This window comes from Alosa alosa, chromosome 14 (assembly GCF_017589495.1).
Source record: "Alosa alosa isolate M-15738 ecotype Scorff River chromosome 14, AALO_Geno_1.1, whole genome shotgun sequence".
NCBI lineage: Eukaryota > Metazoa > Chordata > Actinopteri > Clupeiformes > Clupeidae > Alosa > Alosa alosa.
The window spans coordinates 20,480,556-20,505,731 of record NC_063202.1 but is presented as its reverse complement, the minus strand read 5'-3'; the positions used below and the strand labels follow the sequence as shown (position 1 = coordinate 20,505,731).

Below are 25,176 nucleotides of genomic sequence, written 5' to 3'. Positions count from 1 at the left end.
ACTTTTTGATTTCCTGCTCTCTGCACTGAAAGGAAATGTTTTAGCTCCCACCATCATGTTCAATCTTCATCGCCCCTGTGACGCTGTCAGTGGAAAGACAGAAAAATGAGCAGGGAGATGACAGTAATGGCGCAGAACATTTGATGAACAAGATGTGTTTGTGCTAATTAACGAATGGCTAATGGGGCATTACAGGCAATTATGCACGTGGTTTTACGCACATGCTTTTCTATCAATGCTGTCCTCAACAGATGAGTGAATTAGGAGATGTTGCATTCTCTTAAATGGCTCTTTGGTGTCTCAGCAGCCTTCACCTCACGCAGGGCTGCCAACGCTCGAATGGAAAATGAAACTACAGCCAAATCACGGATGAGGCACCATATCAATGCAGCATCAGTCATTTCATTTTTATATTCTAAAATTATTTTATTTATGACTTGAGAGTTCTCAAACTCTACATGAATATCTGTTGAGATCAAAACGTTGCCTTTTTAGAGTAAATAAATACTCATATATAGTGTGCCGACCTCTCAGTTCTTAAACATTTACCACCATGATAAGATCCAAAAGGAAAGATACAATAGCTGTCTTGGTGACTTCCTTGCTCTTAATTGATATGCCAATAACTACCGTATAACAGTCATTACCCATCAAAATAAAAGTGTATTCTTCCTCATAAAGATAGAAATAAGTTTAATTTCAAATAAGAATTTTGGTAAAGATGGTTGGAGCACAAGATTCTGTAGGTTGTTGCTAACCATTTAAATGTAAAAAGTGGAGAGACGTAGTCAACAGCGCCAGAGGAGCTCTAGTTTCTGTAAACAAACAGCCAGTCAAAAGGGTTCAGCCATATATGATTTGTGGAATAACTTATCACCAGCACTGCCAAAACACAAAACACTTTAGCTTTGACTTACAAATTTAAAATTGCATGTACCTCCAGGTCTGAGGAACTTTTCAGCAGTAATACTATCTAATAGTAATTCCAGATGCAGTTCCTGGAACTCGAGTGTCGAAGCAATAATTATAAGTAGCCACAGGCAAAAACAAGTGGGAGGTTGTTCAAATGTATGGAGATTTCTCATGGGAAGATGGTAACTGGGTTTGTAAGGGATTTCTGCAGGCTGCGTGTTGCTCCCATTACATAATTTGCTTGGCATTCATTTTATTTTGGGCAGAGGAGAGTGGTGGATCGTGCAGGCTGCGGCGGCCATTGTAGCACTTCAGCCCTGAGGACACAAGAGTGGTGCGAGGTGTCAGGCAAACAGCTCGTCGCCGCAGGAAGTTTGACTTTTTCTCTTTTCGGGAGAGTAAAACAGCAGTGTCAAGGATTCTCCATTCCCACCGAGGGTTTTCTCCAGGAGCTCGTCTCCGCTTTTGTACCGCCGGAACATTGCAGCTCATGCTAGTCCTTTTTTAATAAGCACAGTGTTTAAGACACTGTACAGACTTTTCTCTTTCCTTTGTCTTTGGAACTTTTTATTTTTCCTTCCTTCCTTCTCTCTTTTTGTCTTTGTCTATGTCTTTTCTTTGTCTTTCTCACTTTTTGTCTTTTTTGATTCTCTCTCTCTCTCTCTCCCTGCCTTATCTCTCCTACTCTCCCTGTTACTTTTTTTGGAAACCTAATTTAAAAGTTTGACAATTATGATGCAGTGTTGCTGCCACGGTGGGTAATTGACTGGTTTCCAATGAATTTTGGAGTCTTTTGAGTGACCATGGGGGGAAAGGGATACTGGGGCTATGGGAATAAACGGGGGTTAATGTGTAATCATGAACTTGTCATTAACTTATGGTTTTGTTCAGGCTAGTACAGTAACAGTAGCAAGGTACAGCAGTATCTTCTTGAAAAAACATGGTTTACTGGATGAAAATACCTACAGTATGTGATCATCCATGAGGCACATGTTAGCAATTCTAGTTCAAATGGTGGGGCAAGGTGGCACCAACGCCAAGGTCATCAAGGCTTTGGTACCCACTTATCACACATTACAAGTGTCCCTGTAGTGTACTGGATGTGTGATAATTGTCAGGAGCCATGGTGGGCTTTCACGTGGGTAGCGTGAGGACCGCTCATGAGGTTTCACAGACAGCACTGTAACTCTGCCTGACGGATGAACACTAATATGTTGAATTATTCATACATTCATATGTTATAGTATATGTAACGAATGGATGAAAAACTGGGCACGGTTGAGATGATGACAGACTATCGAATCATCTTCATCTTTATCTTAATATAATATTTTTGATAAAATGTATTTTTTATTACACTTCAAAGGGTGTATGACCTCAAAAAGAATAACAAATAGGTTTTTGTGCCTACACTATGAATATATGATTTGAATAAAAAAGACAAATGAAGCTTTTTTCCAGTTTAAGACTGACACCTTTGAAAACATTGAAAAAAACACAAAGCATGACAAAAAATTTAATAAAAACTGAACATTAAATGAAACAAAAGAATGGCTGATGACACATTGAAATGAATGTTGAAATAGTGGAACAGATCTGCTCCAAATCTGAGACAGCTCTGGCAGGCCTGTTTAAAAAGCATAGACACATCAGTTTCCATTACTGCCTTTGATAAGAGAAACACCGCTGTGTATCGCTGAACAAGATAGCCAGGGCCGAAGAGAATGGCGGAGCATTGCCAAATCAGCGGAGAAATTGATGATATCCTCAAAGAGTAAACAGAGGGAAGAGTTACCGGTCAGCACATCTGATGGGCGCTTCCCCTGAGCTGAAAAGACATAGCTCAGGCCCAAACTGCTGGTCCAATCAAAAGATACAATGTCCACAAATGTACCCAAGGACCTCTGAGTGCTCGTCCAGGGCTCCTGTGCAATATCACGCACTTCAGGATGGCAAAAAATAGGACTGAGAATAAATCTTCAAGCTGATGAAACTGCAGATTTGTACTGTTGTTGCAACACTCCCAGGGAGAGAGGGAGAGAGAGAGAGAGAAGAGCGAGAGAGGGAAAGAGAGAGGGAGAATGTGTGTGAAAGAGAGGGAGAGAGAGTGTGTGTGCAAGGGAGCAAATGAATGCACAATGATAATTTGATTAATTATTTACACCTCTGTGTAAACACATAGAACCCGATACATCTCTGTTCCTTGTCTTGAAAGCAGCAATAACAATAATAATGTCAGAAATCAAACGTGCGTGTCTCTTCACCACCAAAAAACTAAACAGTTCAGACTAGTGCAGGGTGAGACACTGCCAAGCCCACTTCGCACTTCACCCAACATCTCAGCATGCACACCAACTCTCCCTCGCTGTCTTCTCCTCTGCCTTGACTATCAAAGCATCAAAGTGTCACAGAGAGAGTCTATTTTTCAGTGTCATGTGAAAATGGACTCATTTTAGAAATCACTGGAAATACGCTGGCTTTAAGGGAGCCCTCAATTCCCTGTGAGGAGGGAAAAATCATATTTTATTAATCTTTAGCAGGGCTGCTATCACATCTGTGGTGTGTGTGGTATGGAACTTGAAACCAAATAAATGATTTATGATGCTATAATATGTTATTATTGGGCACACAGTAAAATCACAGTCTAACGTATGCAGCATGTGAAATCTATGAAAGTACACTTTTAAAGCAGATAGCATGAGAGACACAGAATGAGGGGAGAGAGAGAGGGAGAGAGAGAGTGAGAGAGAGGGAGAGAGAGGGAAAGAGAGATAGTGAAATCTGTGGCGGATGAAATGATTCTCCTGGTCAGGGAGCTTTGTCGGTGGTTGTCATTCTTTGTTGTGTTTACGCCTATGGCAAGCATTCTAATGGCCATCTCTCCATTCAGGCAGAGTTGATCAGCACGTTTGAAAACAACAGGCCTTCAAGAGTGGATCAGCACGCTTGAAAACAACAGGCCCTTCAAGACAATGGAAGATGCACAGGCATGTGTGAGTGGTCCACTTCACAGGAGAGCGCAGAGAGAGATTCCATCCTGTCAAAACAAAATCCATTCACCGCCGAGAAAACACGCCTTTGTGTGGCTCTGTCCCTGGAGATTGGAAGGGAATAGGGAGAGAGAGAGAGAGGGAGAGAGAAAGAGAGAAGAAGAGAGAGAGTGAGCAAATGAAAAAAGGAGTGAGGCTGAATGGAAAACTCTCCTTTGTGTCTCAATGGAAGCTCAATGAGTCGTAGAGTGCAGCTGCTTCCCTGAGATGTGGTCTCCTCAGATCACTTTCACCATTTTCCTCCTATTAATATTTGATTTTCATTAAAGGTCCAGGATGAAGAATGTCTGGAGGAGAGGCGGGGGCCCTGCCAGACCTGATTGCATTGGATTATTTCCCCTCATTTGAGAAAACAGAAACCAAAGCTCTGGCTCCTGCCTGGACCTCTCTCTCTCTCTTTTCAAGCTTTATATAGCCCAGTGGGTATCATATATAATCTAAAGTATCATATCTAAGTCTCAGACCCCCCCTCCACACACACACACACACACACACACCTCCCACCTCTTTATTTCAGGTCTGGTTGTGTGATAAAAAGAGGAAGAAAATAAGTCTTTTGATAAATCTTTGACATTCCATATGGTCGAATCCCAAGAGAAGGCCAAGGCTGTCCAGGTTTGTTTTGCCTGTGGTGCGTATCAGCTCTTAGTTCCCGGGGTGTTGGGTCATCCCGTTTGCTGTTAATTTTTCATTGTGTGCAGGATGTTCTCCCGCACCTCCTGACGGGAGGGAGGCTTTCAGCTGCTGCAGGGGATAATGCAGCTTTACTGTAGGCAAAGATGGATATCAGAGCCCTGCTGTCAGGGAGGGAGAGAAAAAGAGAGAGAGAGAAAGAAAGAAGACAAACAACATCTCTGATGGACTCGGATGCTTCCACTATTACATCAACCCAGAGGAGAAGAGCTCCCGTGGAACAAACTTCAGGGTTGACCGCTGCGTGTGCCAAAGACAAAGAAGACACATTTCTCTTGGAGACCTAAATCACATCAGCCTGTTGTTCCCCCCCCCCCCCCCAATAAAAAAGGAAAAGGAAATAACATTTCCACTCAGAGGTGCCCAGAAAGAGCCCCAGCGGAGCCGTCCACGTCTGAGCAAAAGATGAGGGCCATTTCAGATGACCAATGCTGCCAGAGTTGCTATCAAGAGGGCAGTGCAGTGCTTGTCAGGAGAACAGAGCTGCAAGGCATTAGTCTATTGGTGGTGGTGTGTGTGTGTGGGGGGGTGTGTGTGTGTGGGGGTGGGGTGGCATTAATGGACGGTGGGGAAATAATGTGTTACCTTTTTCATGCCACACAAGGCAGTCTTCAAGAAGGGCACTATCATTATACGTGTTGCATATAAACCAGGTGCCATGTTTACACTCTTGAGTCTCTCTCTCCCTCTGTCTCTGTGTGTGTGTATGTGTGTGTGTGTGTGTGTGTGTGTGTGTGTGTGTGTGTGTGTGTGTGTGTGTGTGTGTGTGTGTGTGTGTGTGTGTGTGTGTGTGTGTGTGTGTGTGTGAGTGTGTGTGTGTGTGTGTGTGTGTGTGTGTGTGTGTGTGTGTGTGTGTGTGTGTGTGTGTGTGTGTGTATGACTGTATTAAAAGGCTTTGCAGGATGTTAGGCTGGTACTGCATGTGTTTGCAAATACAGCTCATTATAAAGTAATCTCGTCAGGCATGCTTGTATTTTTCCAAGGCGGAAGGAATTGGATTTGTGTAGCGGTGCATCTGAATGTGCATTTACATTTCATCCATAAATCAATAGTCCCATTTGGTTGTGATAACCTGTCATGCAGAGAGACAATTGATTCTTTAATAAAACGGAGTGAGTCGATCCAGCGGGGCCTCAGGCATCAGGACAGGAACGGGTTTGAACTGCCCGTGGGGCGGCCAAGATAGCACAGAGTTGCTTTATCAACCCTCTCTAAACGTCTCATCCTGCACCGGGCTGGCCAGATAAAGGTCAGAGGAGGGGGAAGGTTCTGCAGATAAGAGTTGCCAACTGGACAGATCTGGCCTTGATCCGTATGAGGACCTGCGGTGTGCCGGCCCAGATCAGGACCAGAACTAGATCAGGACCAGAACTGAGCCAGATCAGGACTGGAACTGAGCCAGATCAGGACCAGAACTAGATCAGGACCAGAACTGAGCCAGATCAAGACCGGAACTGAGCCAGATCAGGACCAGAACTGAGCCAGATCAGGTTCACAGTCAGCTACTGTTTGTGTTAATTGTCATATGAAGCAGGATATTTCTCATGCATGCTCAGAAACAAATAACACAGGCACAGGACCCGAAGTCAAACATGTCTCCGTGTGCAAGGACGGCTTATACAACTGTATGATATAGATAATAGATATGGTGGAAAACGTTTTCCTCTCACCTGAGACTGTTCCGGATCTATAGCAAAGCCTGAAAAATAAAATCCAATCAACTACGCTAAAAAAGATACCTGCTCTGATCTGAAACTTTATAAAACACCTTTAACTGTGCCATGCTATAATGCGCTGCTTAGCCGTATGTTCTACTTCAGCACATTTGGATGATAACTTCCTCATCTTCAGAGAGCACATGTACCTGTTACTCAGAGATAATCCCCTGCTCGATCAAACAGGCTGAGTCTGAGCCGTGGGAGGACTATCGAAGAGGAGGAGTGGTGGCTGGTGTGAGGATCCTTACATAAGGAGATTACTGATGTTTAAAGTGAAAACATTATGGTGCTTTGGTTGCAGATTTACTCCGGCTGTTGGGTACACATTGCATTAGTGCAGTACAGTAGTCACACAAAAGTCAGTCTGGCCAAAGTCTGGTTTTCGGAGCTGTTTGTAAAGAAATCTGTGGGTGTGTATTGGGATCAGGGTATTGATTGTGTGCCAAAACCCAAACTGAAAGTTGGTCTAACTTAGGCATGGGCTGCTTTCAGAAAGACTCTGAGAGAGTGTGTAACACTAAATGCTGGTTCTGATTACAGTACAGTCTGTGTCTTTTGTGTGTGTGTGTGTGTGTGTGTGTGTGTGTGTGTGTGTGTGTGTGTGTGTGTGTGTGTGTGTGTGTGTGCGCGCGTGTGTAGTTTGGCTGGGATTGCTCCCGAGTTGCTTCCCTCAAGGCGGCGAGAGAATTTGACATGGCACTGCCCCCCAGAGGTCAACTAGGTATTGCAAGACTATTTCACACAAAATATCTGTTGAAGTTAATGCATTTTAATTAGTCCTATTACTGTTCATGTCTAGTGGTCAGCCATTTTATTTGGCAGATCCTCTGAACTTCCATGGTCATGACCCGATTCAAGTCTTTTTGGGACAAAGCCTTTACTAAAGAGCCGGTTTCTCTCCGGGTTCCAAGCGCTGGGCCGATTGGAGTAGAGATCACTATGAGAAGGTGCTGGATTATTCATACAGTCAGTGGAAGGGTGCTGGGTGCTAGGCGTTAGACGTTGGGCTGACAGATTCCCGGGGCTTTGAAGTGGTGAAGGCACCTTCACTTGTAGATAGAAGTAGTTAAGAGAGACGGAGGGAGGGAGCTAGAGAGAGAGAGAGATAGAGAAGAGGGGGGAGAGAGAGAGATAGAGGAAAGAGAGGGGGAGAGAGAGGGAGAGAGAGAGGCGAGGGAGAGAGAGAGATGAGCTCCAAGCTTCATGTGCGAGTCCACAGGCACGTTCCCTTTCACTCTCAGAAGCTCCATGCTTCCTGAAATAAACATGGGGGGTGGGGGTTGCAGCATCACCCGCACATGCACCTGCGTGTCACTAAATCTTCATAGGTGTCACCACGGATCAACTGCAGTCGGATCAGAACCAGACCAGAGCCCAATACTAAACTGAGAGAGCCCTCACTTGTGTCCAGTGACTCCGATATGAACTGAGCTACTTTTCATTCCCCAGGTGAACTTGGCCATCCCCTTCAGCACCCAATTGGAAATCAATAGTTCTTCTACAATCGCCGGCATTCAGCCTTGGTGTGATGTGCTTATTTTTAATGTGCAGCCTGCTGCAAGTGGGGGCCTGGCACATTGCAAACTTTCAAATGTCTGAATTTCAAATGTTCAAACCATCACATTAAAATGTAAATAACACAATTAATAGCTGGCTGGGGAGGAGGGGTGCTGGAGGTTTAGGCAGTGCACGTCCATAGAGAGAAGCGAGGATGAAACGACAGGCAGGCTTTTTTGATGTTTGCCTCTGAACCAGTGTGGTGCCTCTGGACATGCACTTTGATATGAGTCTTGTCGAAAAACCACTGTCCTTATCTTAAAATGCACTTATTAATTTGCATGGCATAGATCTAATATCTGTGTGTGTGTGTGTGTGTTTGTGTGTGTGTGTGTGTGTGTGTGTGTGTGTGTGTGTGTGTGTGTGTGTGTGTGTGTGTGTGTGTTGTGAGCTGAGCTGAACTCCTGTCTCCCCCTATGGTGCTTGGAGACAACTGAAATGTTTCATGTAGCAGCTTGGAGGACGAGACAGAAGACAGAAATATGTTTTTTTTTTTCAAGAAATTTGAGCTTTTTGTTTTCTCTCTTTCTTCTTCCGTTTTTCTTTCATCTATCAGGTGCACTCGTTCCTTTCCTGGCTTTTAAATTCTTTACTGTTTTTCTGCTTTCTTTTATCTACTCCTGTCTTTGTCTCTATCTCTCTCTGTCTTTTCTCTACCCCCTTCCCCTTTCTCATTCTTGCTGCCCTCTCTAGCACCTCTCCCCAGCGGTGAGCGGGGCACCTCACCTCCGGTGGCCTCACTCTAATGTATGTCTGCACCGCACACACACACACACACACACACACATACACACACAAATACACACACACACACACACACACACACACACACACACACACACACACACATCTGACGTGCCACACGTCACCCCCACGCTCTCCCAGAACACAGGCCACGGATATGGGAAGGAGAGGGCAGAGGGGAACGTGGGAGCCGTTTTCAAAAGAAGCGCTGACGTACAGTGCACTCAACCAGAACAGCTGGAGGATCCAGAGCAGATCTGCCCGGGCCTGAGCCAGACTGGACCAGGATCAGAGCCAGAACTCTCCGCCAGCTGGGCTGGACAGAGCCTCTCCTATTCTCGTCTGAGTGGGTTAGGCAGAACGCAGTCATTCCTACGTGGATTAATCTCACATGATGCATATATAACAATACATTCCACATGATGGGATAACGTATATTAGCTTGTCTCGACATGTGAACTAATGACAAGAAAACAGGGAAATGATTAATCATTAATCAGATTGGGAGTGGATTACAACACACAAGTGCTCTGTGATGTCTGAGAATGTCTGATGTATTCAACAATATTATTGTTTTGCAAAGACAAATGGTTTGACTGTTTTGTTTGCTGCTGTTCTGCTACTCTGCTGATGTTTTCCTCTCTGGTGCAGTCTATTCAGTGAGACTCACTTCTTCTGCTGCCATAGACCCAAACACACACACTGTCTTTTCTATCTGGCTCAGTCTCTTTTCAAATCAGTGAGTGTGGCTTCACAAAATAATACATTCTAAGGTGTAGCAATTTGACAAGCCTCTTGCTTGATACGTGAAATGATACAATACTGATTTAAAGGTGCCATGTGTAAGAATTGAGGTAAAACTATCCAAAAAATGAGCTACACGCATCAAAAGAATGAGAAGAAATAAGGGCAATGATGTCATTAAAAAATTAACAAGGTATAGTGCTGCAGAGATATCAACCTGAATTAGCATGCTAAATTACTAGCCAAAGCCCGACAGGTGTCATAATACAGTTACAGTTATGAGTAAATCGGAGGGATGATGCATCCGGTCAGCCTGGGTAAGCTCCAGCCATACAACACTATCCCACTGTATGGCCAGCCCCAGCCTTCAAATGCCCGTGCGGACAGTGCTGTTCTCTTTGGCACAGTAGTGCCTTCTCATCTAGCTTTCTTCTCAGGCCTGACCACCCTCAGCCACCAGCCGTCCTCCCCTCAGGATGAAATAGGGAGAGGATGTTAATGATTGACTTGACCACACATCCCAGTGAGGGCTGTGAGGGGCCTAATTTCATTGTGGCGGCGGCAGCCACCTTCCAGAAGCGTGAGAAAGTGTCTGACCGGGATCAGGGAGGACACAGCTGTGCTCCGTCAGTCTGCCGAGAGAGCGAGAGAGCGCTGGGCAAGATAGCCTTGGCAATGACTCCCCCAACAACCCCGCTCAACCCATCACACACACACACACACACACACACACATGCATGCACGCACACACATACACACACACATGCACGCAAACACAAAAACACCCCACACCCCGCCAAACACACACACACACACACACACACACACACACACACAAATACACACACACACACATACACACACACATACACACACACACACACATACACACCACCCTTCAGAGACACAAACTACCCCCCGCCACCCTGTGATTCTGTTTCTTCCTCCCTCTGCTGTGAGAGAGACTTTAGATGTGCTCTCTCTGGCCAGTGGGAGAGCCTCCCAAGCTGAAAAAGGGACACTTGATTTCCTCTCACGGGGGCTGTGGGGGCTTCTATATTTGGTACATGCGCCATGACCTCCCCACCCCCACCACACTCACCACCACCACCCTCACCCATCCTCCTCCTCCTCCTCCTCCCATTGCTCCTTTGTCTATTCAACTCTGTGTGATGCAGTGTCTTCAGATCGACACTGAGTATTCACAGAGACACCACCCCCACCACCACCACTGTTCACTGCCTGCCTCCACTTCCTCTTGTCCTCTCCTTTCTTCCACCATACACACTGAATCTATGGAATTACAGCAAAGTCAATGACATTTCCTACCAAGTCCTCCCACCCCAGCTGTTTTGACAATGCGGCTCCAAAGGGGTTTTGCATACGCGGAATACATTAGTCCTATCTATTATCAGGCCTGTGAATGGTGTATGGCTGCAAACAATTACTCCTAATATGTTTACTTTGAGACAGGCCCAGAAGGAAAAGCTGCTTAGAACACCATATTTGCATAGTGTTTCTGTCAGGGAGGAAAATGTGGGATGCAGGCTTCTAAGAATGGGGAAAGTGTGTGTGTGTGTGTGTGTGTGTGTGTGTGTGTGTGTGTGTGTGTGTGTGTGTGTGTGTAGGAGGGGGGTGACACTGGGAGCTAACTGAAAGTGACGTTTAGATGGGATGAGCTAGGAAGCGATGGAAAGAGAGAGTTAGGAGCAAGAGTGAGAGAGAGAGAGAGAGAGAAAGTGTATTTGTGTGTGAGAGCGAGCGAGAGAAAGACAGAGAGAGATAAGCCAAGCCAGGTGATTGTGATTGTGGCATGGGCTCTAGGGAAACACCACAGCAACAGTCACACGCGCGTGTCCGTGGAAACGGGGGCATATAAATATTGAACAGGTGGCTCCTGTGCCGGAGCGCACGGCCCCGGTGACGATGATGGATATGGCGGCACGGCATGCCAGCTCCCTCGCCCGGACACCGCCGGGGCTAATTCCCTTCCTGAAGCTGTCAATCAACTTTAATGGATGTTAATTCAGGCCCCTGCCTCCTCTCCAACCTCCACCGCCAGTGCTTATCAAATTCACACTCCTCCTTATGCAAACTCCACACACCTTTACCCCCACATCTTCACCCCCTGCACACACACAGACAGACACACACACACACAAACACACACACCCTCCCAGGCTTCTTCTACCCGTGATGCCTGCGTTGTTATGTAACACAGATCATCACTAAAAACACCAGTGGAGTGTATCAACTGTCTAAACATGCGGGGGTGTGCTGAAAACCTCTTGCCCAAGTTTGTGGCCCCGAGTTTTCTTGACGGAAATGAAAACAGGTCAGAATCGATTCCTGTATCCGTCAAACGAAGTGCGCCAAGCGTTTGCATAAGCGATGAGATGGCGCGCTGATTTCATTTGTAATCCCCACCAGTGCCAACAAATCAGTGGAGCTGTCACTGACACTTTAGATCATCGCCTGAGAGCCCAGTCCATTTAGACTCAAACCCACGGCTAAATAGTTTCGCATTATGCAAGGTATCTTAATCAATCTGGCCGTCCTGATGGGTCAAGCTCATTTGGCAGCAGATTTCCCTTCCCCAATCTCCATCTCCAATAACGTCTCATGCATGTTTCATTGACGATGGCACTAAGACATTGTCTGAGCACCAACAATGAAAGAATGAGCTACGATCGCAGTCTACCGCGAGCTGCCATTGCCATTGACATTAGGGGCCCATAAATACGAGCATGCGTGCAAATGATCCCGGTTTCCACAATGCACCCAACATGTTTTCACATTAAGTGTTTGCTGAAACAATGAGTCCTCCTTAGACCCTTGGCTCACTTTAGGGTCCTCTTGACCCTGCTGTGGCCTCGTCTTTTTGGCAGTAAATTTGAGATGAAATGTGGCTCAGTGCTGGGCAGTATAATGGCCCGGCGTGGAGAAGGGGATAAAGGCGAGGTCTTTGTGTCGGAGGCCTGCAGGGCGATGGAGGAATGCATTTGGAGCGTTTGATTCATAACTGAGGGCCATGTTTACATGCTCTCTCTTCATTCATGCATTTTCATGCATTCTCTCTCTCTCCCTATCCATCTCTCTCTCTTCCTATCCATCTCTCTCTCTCTCTCTCTCCAGCTTTCCAACTATTCCTCTTTGTCTCTGTTTCTCGCTGGCTTCATGCTGGGTGCCAATACAGCGAGGCGGGAGGGTGTGTGTGTGTGGGGGGGGCTCATTCTCACACTGCACACGGCTCTAACTGTTTCTGACCGCAAAATGCCACGGAATGAAAAGGGCCGCAAGCACCACTGTCGAATCCTCGCTTTCTGAACCTTGAGAGCGGGAACACAGATCGTGTTGAGCGGGAAACACGCTGTAAAAAAAAACAACGATTTCGAGCGAAGACGGCAACAGAGTATTTTTTTCCCCCCTGACTCTGCTGGGCCTAGTGTGATCTGCAGTCAAACTATTAAAAAGACATTGTTCACTTCACTGTGGCAAACTGAATGAACACGAACATGCCAAACAAGCACGACCATCCTGTAAACCGAGGAAGCACACGTGTGTGTGTGTGCTACATGTGGGTCATGCCAAACAAGCCCTATCATCCTTTAAACCGAGGGAACACACATGTGCTAGATGCAAGTGTTAGAGTGGGGTGCAGTAGAGCCTGGAACATAGTGTTTACATCTGTAGGCAAGACATTAGTCAGGAGCAACCGCTCGCTGTAACCACCCCACCCCACCACAGAGAGGGAAGGAAGCAGTAAATCCTCAGTGCTGTGATCTGAGGTATGGACTCTGTGATAACATAAACAGTCTCTACCCACTTGTCGCATGTTTACAGAAAAAAAGTGACTTTAAGGAACAAAGGTGTCAAAGAAACGTCTTAACGGTGTTACACAATCCTGTGATAGCAACACATGGTGGTGCGGCTGGATTTGGCCATAGCTCCTATTCAGTATGGGTACAGCTTACACACATGTTGCAGTGCCTGATCCTGTTAGAATGTACAGTGTTTTGGAGCCAATTACAGTGGAGACTGGACCGAGCTAAATCACTTCACCTGGCCACCATTAATCATAGAAAATACGAATATTAGTAATTAAATGTTCATATAAAGTATTCCATATGTGCAGAGAGCTTAAATTATGAGCAACTATCATTTTCTAATCAATTGGCCTATTAGAGAGAGATAAATAAGAATGCAAGGCCAGAGAGACGCTGGGAACCCAGTTATATTCCACACTCACATGAAGCTATTGATCAACATTAGAAAATTGCACAGTAACATGAATAAAAGGCTATTCCTTGGGGCTTTGCATTGCCCAGCGTGTTCCACTAAATCATTTGCTGTCCACATGGTCCCTTCATAGACACACACCTCCACAAACACACACACACATACAGACACAGACACAGACACATACACACACAAACACACATACAGACAGATACACATTAGAGACTAGAGACTTGATTTTAAGCCACTGGCTCTCCCTTATTTTGTCCATCTGCCACGCCTCTTCATTTGTGACCCTCATCCCCTTCCCAGGAGAAAAATAAAGTTGCCTCCACCCAAGGGACTTTGAAAAAACACACACACGCACACAGACACACACGCACATTCACACACACACGCACACACACACGCACACACACACACACACACACACGCACACACACAAACACAAACACACACATAAAGTCAAAATCCAGTCAGAGCTTGCTGTCATGACATGGAGATAAGGGATCAAAGCGAGCAATATAAATGTGGCCAACAGTAATTTACTTAACCAGGAATATTCTGCAGTGTTTGTAGTTTCCCAGAATGAAGAGTCTCTGCCAAATGTTTGGCCGTCCAATGCTCCGATGTTGAGGGTTCAGTGAATGTTGGTAATGCTTTCATCCCTGACAGAACCTTTAAAACACTGCTTCCCATCCTTCTGCTCATGATCACAGAACTATCTACATCCTCATACTGTACTGCACTGACGATGTAACAAGAACAAACAACATAATATTATATAATATATAATAATGTAATATATAAACAACATAATATTATATAATATATAATATTATATAATAATATAATATATAATCTGTAGTTGAGTGACATCGTCAAAAGTTACATTGTCAAAAGTCATGTTATGTTTAAGATGACATTTTCAGTGCTTGGTGCAGTTTATTTCATCACTATGAAGCTCATGGTATGACAGCTAGGGTCTGGTTCCACGTGTGTACTTGTAGGAACACATAGCCTACAGTATAGCCTACTCACCCCTTACTGGCTGAGCTCACAACAAATCATGAGGTAGCGGTGCCATCTGCTGGCATAGTATAGCTACTACAGTTCCTCGCACTGCGCCAAACCATGAAATGGAATTATCTAAAAATGTCCCTGCCTCAAACCCATGTCTATAGTCATTACAACCCATTGTTAATCAGCTACATACAACTTATGTCCCATTATAAAGTGTAATGTTATATGTACAGGAAAATACATGGTCCTGTACGTGTGTACTTTATGTTTTTGAGGTCAGGGGGCAAGCAGAGATAAAAAGGTTGTGGGAAATTGCCTTGTTGCTTGCCATTATATGTAGCAAAAATTTGACCACTTTTAAACTAAAGGCTGCCCAGAACACATACTCCCATTTGTCACATTTGAGTACACTTCAGCCACCCCCCCTGCTCTACCCAAAAACATGTACAGAGAGAGAGCAACTTAATTTTATTCACTTTTATTTACATGTTATTTACCAGATTTTTGTGTGAGTCTGGGCAAATCAAAAGTACAGGAGGTTTATTTCATTCTTTCCACGAGGCCAGTGGGATTGCAAACATCCACATAATTATTCAGACTCACGTTAATAAAGAGTAAAAAGTAAAAAGATTAACACACAAGCACAAATAAAAAATATATGAAGGCTCTGGAGATTTCCTAACACACATCCCCTTGGTTCTTCCAGTCACAGAGCCAAATGTACAACACAATTAAGCTCTTGTAAGCTCGAAAATATAGAATAGCTCTGAGAGGAAAGTGAGTCACTGAGCCCGGTGAATGAACCACTCACTTTCACATATGGCTCCTTCCAAATTTCACTGTGCCCAGATCTGTCCTTTGACTGAGTGTACAGTACAGCACTTGTCCGGCTGGCAGTGCGTCCACTTCCTCGTGTATTTTCGGCAGGGTGTGGACATCCTTCTGACTAATATGAAGGGAGTGTGTGAAGGGGTGGTGCTGACGGTCTCTAAGGACTTTGACTTTGACTTAGCGTTTTGGCCTAAATTAACAAATACCCTGCTATTTCCCAAATTAATATGGGTAGCATTTCTCAAAAACATCCCTGTACAATGCCCACGCTCTCTGTGTTACTCAGTAATGTGGTCGCATAGTGATGCCTTCAGGGAACATAGCAGCCGGTGAAGCACACTCCTAAGCACTCTAGGGAATGATTTTTGTTTTTATTATTATGACCTGCACTATTCTGGTAAACATGTTGCAAATGACACATCATCTTAAAATCTACTAAGGGGGCAAAAAAAAAAAAACGGTTGGCTCTAAAATAGCTATCATTCAGTAGATATATGCACTGCACTGATTTGAAACATATGACATATTTTACAACTGAGTGCTGGATATTTTAGACAGAAGCGGACATGAACGCATAAAAATATGTTTAAAGCTATTGGTCACACAGTGAGGACAAAACACAGTGAGTGTTAAAGCATTTTTAAAAAAAAGTCACAGTTGCCTCCACTTACTGTGTGAGTGCACCCTCACCAATCTTAGCCAATGAAAAAAAGGCATTATCAAAATGATCATCTTTTTTTGTTGAAACACATTGCTTGTGATATTACGGTAGTCCCAAAAGCACATTCGATGAAAGAAATAACAAAACCACATGAAGGACAACAAGAAGCTCATTCAGATTGTGTTCTTACCACATTGACTACAGTAATAGATGCTCTTTCAGAAAGCTAGGTACAGTCCCATGTAAAAGTACCGTAACTCATTTGCAAATAATGGACCATTGTCAACAACCATTGTGCCCTCAGTCATTCTTGGATGCCGGTCAGTGATTGTGCTGTGGAAAAGCCTACATTTAAGTCTGTAGTTTTAACCCTCTAAAACACCTACAGCATACATATGTGATCTAAATACATGCTTGTTACTTCTTTTTTAAGAGAAAAAAAACTGTTATAAGATTTCCCCCAATCCCTGTGATTTCACATCTAGAATAATAATCCAAAACATAAAAGGTAAAAATAAATGGTTATACATCACTGAATTTTAGGCTCCTCTACATTCTTCTGTGCCATTGACTCAATAGACTAGAGTGGCAGTTTTGGGTTAGTGAATTTGTTTTCCAGTTTGTGACCTATCAAACCCAGAGGTAGAACATCATCAAGCGTACAAAACAGATTGAGATTTCCCTCTGATGATTTGACATCAGATCAACCCAGTCTCTAAAACCTTCTGGCCTTTGTTCAAATGGTAGTTTTAGAAAAGCAACATTTCTTAAGGCTGACAGTTCATATAGCATTTTTTTTTTTAGAAAGCCAGTGATTTTTCCCCCAATGAGGCTCAATCATATGCAGCCGCCTGGAGAAAAAGTGCTGTGCCCAGAAAGAATTTCTGTTTCTTCATTTTTTCCCCCTCCCTCTCAGAGTGCTCCACCTTTCTTGTGCAATCGATCTGAGCATTTCTAACTTAGTTGAACATTTGTCAACTTTTCAGAAAAGGCGCTGGTGGTGTTGGAGTGGTAATATCGAACCCCACATGCTCTCTTCGATGAAATGCTGGGATGAAGTTCTCTCCAGCGTACTACCAGTGAAAAACGCTATATGGACACCCGGCCCCAAGTCAGGGTCATTCAGAAACAAGATCACAATTTCACAAGAGATGGTTCCCACTGCCTTGATGTAAACCTTTCTTTTTAAAGAAAGAGGAGTTTCAATTTTTCATTTTTTCTCCAAAGGTTGCAGTATTTTGTATTTACAATTTATTTATGGTCTTATTTTTCTTGTAGGCACTGAATTCAAGCAGACAATGTTGCTTTGGACGAGACACAATGACAGAAATGGTGGTCTTCATGCAACCCACTCTGTGAACAGAAGCTCTCTCACATCCAATCAGAGGCCGTATGAATTGCACTTAATAATTAAATGTTCTGAAAACAGGCCAATTTAGAATTAAGGCTGAAAGAAACACAACCCTTTCAAACACATGGGAGACAGTACATCTTAAAGAAGGAGAACTTCACCCCAATCTTGACTGTTACATTTAATTTAGAAAGTTTTTTACCTGATCAGTGTAATAAACAAACTGTCAAATTTGGATTCAAACTGGAACTCTTCTAGCGCATCGTCCAGTCTCAGAGTCTAACCAGTAGTGGTATTTTAATTCCTACAGTGCAGGAATATAAACATTTGACTATAGACAACTCTGGAAAGTGACTGTAGGTCTTCTGATCTAGTTAGGGCTGGTTTGGGCGTACACAGACCAACTCCTGCAGGTTTTGGGCTGCATCTGACTGAGGGAGTTTAGGTTGAAGTTGAGACTGGACCAAAGTGGTCTGCTGACCGCACCTTCACTGGCACATAGCTGGGACTATCTCTCCTGACTCTCCACGTCAAGCGTCTCCGGTGTGCCTTCCGAGGGCGTGTCCAACACGGGGTTGACGAAGCCCTCAAACTCTTCGTCATCCTCGTTGTCCTCGGCGTGGGCGCTCACAAAGTCGTTCTCCCACTCCAGGGCGTTGGAGTCCTCCGAGGTGGAGGTGGGACCACTACCCACCGCCTTCCCACAGGGACGCAGCGCTGCACGGAGAATGTCCTCCTCGGTCTTCGAGCGCTCCCACGCTGGACCCAAGCGGTTCATGCCTGCAGAGGCACGCACACACACACACACACACACACACAGAGAGAGAATGTGGGTAACAATCCACACAACCTTAGAATCTCTATGGTTACCAAAATGGCAAATGGCAAAAGGAAATAAACTTAAATTATGACCTGAAATAAGTGAACTGAATATATTTGATAGCCTCACCTTCTTCATCCTCCCACTCCAGGTCCAAGGAGGTGCCATCATCGTTTGTGGAGCGCTTGCTGGTGAAGTCCCAGCTGCTCTCTGTGTTTGGGGTGACCACATTTGTCTCCGATGACAGCCCTGAGGAGACAAGTCACTTTTATTCCACAAGGACGACCGTCAGAACAGACAGAGCATGAGATTCTATTGTCTACAACAGTACCAAATGTACATTGATGCATTTGTTAATCCAAGCTGTGTGACAACATTCTTCACTTCAAACTTTCTTTCCAACTAATAAAACACAGAAATCAAGTCTGAGAAAGTCTCAGGTATCACTGTATCATCCTTTAAAACAAATGACTGCACTTATTGTGAAAATTGTGAAAACACAATCTTCAACAACACACTCAAATGACTACTATTACAGTCCAATTGAACTAACAAAGGTTTTAGTGTAGACCATCAGCAGGAGTCAAATTAGTGTTTTTATGTTATAATCACATAGCCTGGAAACAAGTACTTATTTACACCACTGCTAATTTTCATTAAAGTAGAACTGGGCAGTTTCTGCTTGAAGTCTTGGACCAGTGTTGTAACAATTCTTGCCAAAAAAGATTATAGGGAAAGCCGACAGTTGTTAGCTCAGTCTGTAATCACATAATTCTGGCTCAAAGATTCTAGCTCACATTAAGTTAATAGTTAAACCATTAAGTTAATAGTTTTAATCCAACCAATTTCCTTTCTTTTCTATTTCAGCCCAGGGTCATGAAAATGTCACTACACTCACTGCATTTACCTGAAAAACAGTCACCTAACATAAAAAATATATTAACAAAAACAGCTGTAAGATAACAGAATCTCCAGTTCAAACACCATAATTTAGGAAAGGGCATTGCGTGTCTTGTAGGTGTTAGCAAGTCAGAAACATCTTATGAACTTCACCACTAACCACTCGTTGAGTTGCAGTTTTGAAAACGAATGTTAAGGGTTGTTTTAGGACATGTTTGAGTAGCCTACTACAGTATGCCCATTGCCAGCCACCCTGAGAAGTCAAAGGCGATTCAAAACGAGTCAGAAAAGTCGAGACAGGACCAATCGTCAAAATTTCGGTGTCCACCACTCTAGTTCATCCATAACAAAACCAGAAAAGGGCCGTAAAGTGCTAAAAACCGGAATTTTCCTTTAATAGGCTCTCATGGTACAATCATTCATTAGTAGATATGACAATGTCCAACAGTTTGAAAATGCCAGCTTACCTCTATCAGTAACTAAGTAAGTAAGCAGCTCTTACAACTCTAGTTGGCATAACAGCGATGCTGACTTGCATTGAACTCTTAGCCACAGGAGATAGGCATGTCAAACATGTTATGACCAACACCATTTTCTGTTATTAATCCTTATGACAATCAATGATTTGGCAACGTAATCTTAAAGTTAAATTTTACTGATATTTAGCAGATGCTTTTATACAGACATGGACTCGCAATGGCGGGAATCAAACTCGGGTCGAACGATTCTCGGGTCTGACGGTGACCTTACCACTGCATGACCCTTCACATGACTCAGTTCCAACAGGTCATGGCTATGGCTCTGCTAGTCTTATGGCACAAGGTTCATGCTATGCATTACTTGACATGCACAAGGACTGAAAGAGAGAGAGAGAGAGAGAGAGATTTGCTTAGCATGACTCACGGCTACTGCGGAAGGCTTCTGACTGGGCCTTCACACTCTGCAGGTAGACATCAAACTCCCCACCAGCACCAGGTCTGTGGCGGAGCAAAGCAATTCATACGCAGGTGAGGATCACCAGGGATTTCTTTTTCAGTCAGCAACCAAAGATGACTGGCAGAATCAATAGGAGATGCTCTCTCTGCAAGTATCAAATGAAATGGGACAATAAAGAGGCACTCACTTCCTCTGGGTCGGAGCAGTCTCGGCTTCAGGCCGCCCTTTGTGTCCTTGCTCTTGTTGCTGCTTCAGAAAAGTAATACATTTTGTAACAGTAAGTATACAGACAGATAACTTGCCTCTATACCAGTATAGAACATATTCTGACAACAGTCTTATTGGAAAAGGTTGTTCAGAGCACAAGAGTCTGTTGTGAACTGAAATGAAGTATGTATGGATGATGGGAGGAACCAACACAAAGGTTTTGCTGCAATAACGTGTAAAGAAGGGCAGACAGGGGAGTTTAAAGCAACAACCAAAAATAAAAACTTAAGCTAAGCAACAGAAGATAAACTAATAAGTACAACATAACATGAAAAACCTGATGATGTTTAAGTAATATTACAGCTCAAGTAATATTACTGAAATATTAGAGTTTGATAACTATCTATTTAGCATGAGGCATGTTAGTCTTTAATACTTATATATTTAATATGACACTGGTACAATGTCATGAGATATGGTAGCCAGAATGGGTAATACCATCAGCACATAATTATCACCACATTAAATCAGACCAAGGGGAAGTTCTGAGTGATGACTCAAATTTATACACACGAGGGCTAAAGGGAAAATTTCTTCATTCATTATGTAAGGGTGTATACTTAGGGTGCATTTTGTATTCTACTAGAGGAGTGGCTAAACGTGGGTGTGGTCAGGACATGGGAGGAGAGGGGCGTGTCCTGTGCCACCTCACCTCCTGCAGCCTTCGTTCCCGTGCCAACCGGGCGGCCTCCCGTTGGGCTGCACATATAGCCTCTTCCTCTAGCCTTAACGCCTCCTCTTGTGCCACTAACTGGGCAGAAATGACAACAGAAAGCGACTCAGAACAGAACCAAAACAGAAAACATACAAAAACTCAAAAACAGGAGGTAACAAAAGCCATGTACAACTGCAAATTAAGTTCATAAAAACACAAGAGCTAAACTTAAAAGCAGAAAAAGAGCAAAGCCTTAGGATCTTAACTGATGACATTCACCAGGACTCCAGAATTCTTTTCTGTTTCACCATCTGTTCATTTTCAACATTGTTTAGGTATTGCTGAGCTGAAGTGTCTATATTTAAACTGTTCAAATCCCCCTCACTACCTTTTACACTGCTTCGCTAACTGACAAGGGCAATGATTGAAGATTCCTGTGCTTATGATGAGAACTTGTTCTGTGCTGATCTATGACTTCCTTCGGAAACAAAGCAGAAACAGCTTACAAGCACTTCTGGAGGACAAATGTAATCTCGCTGCTGTCTACTGGGGGATTTTGGCAGGACTTTGCCAAGGAGAGCTAGAGGACCCCCATTCATACCTCCGCACGCAGCTTCTCATCGATCAATGTCTGCTGGTCTGCAATGGCAGTGTAGCGAAGCTCCTTCAGGTGGTTGATCTCCTCTTCACTGATTGGTCTGTGGGATCGAAACCAGGAAGAAACATCCACGGATGTCATCCGTGTTTGAAAAGTATACCTGTATAATGTGGTGTGCATCCTGCTGTTCTCATCATTCCACATAAATATACACCTAGCCGAACAGGAAGAGATGGGCATTCATAGACCATTTCAACTGTATAAACTAACATGTGCGTTCCCAAGGCATTTCTGGTGGCACAGAAAACAGCATTGAGCTAATGGTAACTTTGGGACAAACAATAATTAAAAAAAAAAAAAAAAAAAGGTCAACATTTTATAGAGCATCACGCTACAGTCAGATACACGCTAAAGATTCATTTTCATTTCAAAGTATCTACGTTGGGTTTGAACGTTTCAACCAGAAACCCTCTAGGAACAGATTGAGTCTATATTAAGACCATGATACCAGGTGGCAGCTGGCTCTAGACAGGGTCTCATTTGGAAGAGGAGTGAACCATATATGGGGTTATTTTTGACATGCTAGGCAAAAGCTTCAAGTCTCATAAGTCAACATAAATCACTCTACTTCTCTACCAGAAACACAACTGAATACTAATTTTGGAGCCTCTAAGAGTTTCCAGGTTTTGCACCCACAGGTGTATACAACAGGGTTCCTACACATTTTCCATTTCAAAATTCCATACTTTTTCCATACTCAAATTTCCAAACTTCTTGGTAGATTTTGCTGACCATATTCTCGACATTGCGGCCACATCTGGTTTGGGATAACTTGGTGAAAACAAAGGTATGGACAACTGAAGTGAATTAAAAACTGACACTTATTATTCGTCCATTTAGCTGGGTTATTTTTAGTTGTATCTTAGTTGTATCTTGACGATGGGGACTGACAGTTAAGTTACACAACAGTAGGAATGGTTCATTATGACCTGAGTGAAGTGATTAGTACTGCAAATGCAATAGTCTGGAAACACAAATATTCCTCCATGCCCTTGTTTCTTTTTTCCATACTTATCCAGACCTGGAAATTACTAAAATCAAATTCCATACTTTTCCAGGTTTTTCATACTGCGTAGGAACCCTGATACAAAGCGTGCCTCACATTCTACATGCAGCCTATACTGCACTGTCAATCAATCACTTAATTAATCAATCAAGCAATAGAAGCCTGGTACTGAAAGCCTTCCAGTGGTACCCTTCACTGGTATTTATTGGACATACAGTAAGTATGACTGAACCATCTTCCAACTGAACCAAAAGCAATGAATTGATGCATGACTGCTGGAAATCCAGATGTCATATGTCTAACCTGCATTGTGTACACTGACCGCACCGATCAGCCCTGCTCCTGCTCAGACTTAAACCCGCAACTTGCAGCACTTCAGACTTGGAGGCGGGCGTGCTAGCAAGTGGGCTAAAACTCATGGATGTAAGTGCCAGTCGCTAACACAATCTCTTAAGGAGTCGGGAAGGAGGTTTACACACCTCCTGCCCAGCTGCTGGACCAGCTGGCTAATGTTATATGCACAGAGCAGGCAGAGATGACAAGAAAGCGAGCCTTTGGGGTGACACACGTCTGAGTCAGTGTCCCTCTTGTCTGGACTCTGACTGTGACCGTTATCAGAGTTAGGTGCATAGATGAGACAGAACACTGACTAAGACACACGCCACCAATATCTATAATTTAGCCCTCTGTATGCTTAATTACATGAAGAGGACCTGCATCACACTGATATGATCACATGAGATGGAAATGTTTTATAGCCTACCTGGGACAAGTTTCTGAACTTTCCCCCTGAAACAGAGAGTTCATTGTAAAGGTGGTATTGACATGTCACAGTAAAGAAAGTCAACCCAGAACATGTAAGTATACATTTTCAAAAATCCATGATCTCTATTCCTTACCTCATCGCTTTCAACAAGGTTCTCAAACTGAAAATATATGCAAGAACGACAGAAAAGTGTCAAACAACAATGCCATAGCAATCAAATTACATTTTAATTTAATTTCATTCAAACTTTCATTCAAAGACATTGAGTTACTGTACCTCTATAGTATAGTGCTCCCCTGTTGTACTACTTCTGAAGTACTTGGACCTGTGTGTTTAAAGTAACATATTGTCATTGTTCAGGTTTTTGAGGGTGTTTATTTGCTAATGGACATTTACACTCAATTATGCCACTCAAACACTATAAATGTAAAATAGTGATGAGTAAATGTGTCTTTCAGTTTATACTGGATTGCAATCAATCGCATTAAAGACGGGGCGTGGTCACTCGAAAATGTGGCTAAGTAAGGCGGAAATACTTAAGGTTGTCAGATCCGTAATAACTAAGACTGTTAACCTGCAAACACTGCAGCTTCCTGAAAGCTGTCGGTTTCAACTTAATAGAGGAAAACAGTTAGCTGGCAACAATCAACTTATTTTACAGGTAACGTTTTCGACAACTAGCTATCAACACCAGATGTTACAGTTGCTTTCCTTAGCATGGATACTGGTGGCACAAGCAGTAACGTTAAACAAGAAACGTTGACTCACCCTCCTCCTCGTTGAATTCTATTTGCTTCTTTTCTAAATAACGCATAGCAGTGAGACCAACAGTTCCCCATGGCATTATGTCAAAGTGGAGAGCCAGGATGATCAGCTAGTTATGTTGAAACTGGATAGTTAGGTGACAAGCTAGCCGAGAAGCTACATATCAGTGACCAGGATCATCATTCTAGAAACAAACTTAGAATCATAGCTAACACGTTAACGTTACCTAAAGGCAGAACAAAACCAGACGCGCCTTTTGTTGGCAGCCTAAACATGACGGTTTACAGTTGTGTAAGGAGGTGCTGAACTGGCCCAAACAGTCTCATGTCTGACCTGTGACAGACCAGTCAAATGCAGCATCTTCACCTGACGTGTTAGATCAGGGCTAGCTATCCTTTTGTTTCCTCTTCCTGACAACTCACACGTGATTAATGTTTCAGCTACGGCGAGCCAGTAGGCTCAAACAGTGCAATCATGTTGAAACCAGCAGGGGGAGACAGACATCAAAAAGTGGTTCAGCGAAACTAGGCCATGACTTACAGTATTGGCGTACCCTTCATCTCTCGCCCTTACCCTTCTTATTCACAGAGAACACTACCCCATCCCCCGCCCCCATCGCAATATTGAGGACACACGTCAGGTTCCACTTATTAGTTCTGCTCAGCCTATGTCCTGCAGATTCCAAAAGGTCACAGGGATTAAAATCTGAGGATCCGGCGGACTTTGACGCCTGATTCCCCACCAAGCAAATCAGATGTCACAGCGTGTGAAGCAGTGGGCACAGATTGTCCAGCAGGTAGCTGCTGCCCTGTCCTGCATGCTGCTGACTCTGCACGCACACACCTGCTCCTGGTCGCAGGGGTGCCCGGGATCTTAATGA

At 43.8% G+C, this 25,176-nt stretch overlaps 1 protein-coding gene across 3 annotated transcripts; it reads right to left on the bottom strand.

Moving 5' to 3' along the window:
* Nucleotides 1-15,142: 15,142 nt before the first annotated feature.
* ap1ar (adaptor related protein complex 1 associated regulatory protein) lies at nt 15,143-24,697 on the bottom strand. 3 transcript variants are annotated; one of them, XM_048263285.1, is made up of 10 exons: nt 24,300-24,697; nt 23,808-23,856; nt 23,665-23,691; nt 23,529-23,554; nt 21,703-21,799; nt 21,099-21,197; nt 20,367-20,428; nt 20,147-20,220; nt 18,473-18,592; nt 15,143-18,303 (listed from the first exon to the last, which is right to left on the bottom strand). In XM_048263285.1, the coding sequence occupies exons 1-10, from the start codon at nt 24,368-24,370 to the stop codon at nt 18,032-18,034; spliced, it is 897 nt and encodes a 298-aa protein (XP_048119242.1). In that variant the 5' UTR covers nt 24,371-24,697; the 3' UTR covers nt 15,143-18,031. The 3 variants fall into 3 exon arrangements, with proteins under 3 accessions (XP_048119242.1, XP_048119243.1, XP_048119244.1); XM_048263286.1 differs by having other exon boundaries at nt 20,367-20,425; XM_048263287.1 differs by lacking the exon at nt 21,099-21,197.
* Between the last annotated feature and the right edge of the window lie 479 nt (nt 24,698-25,176).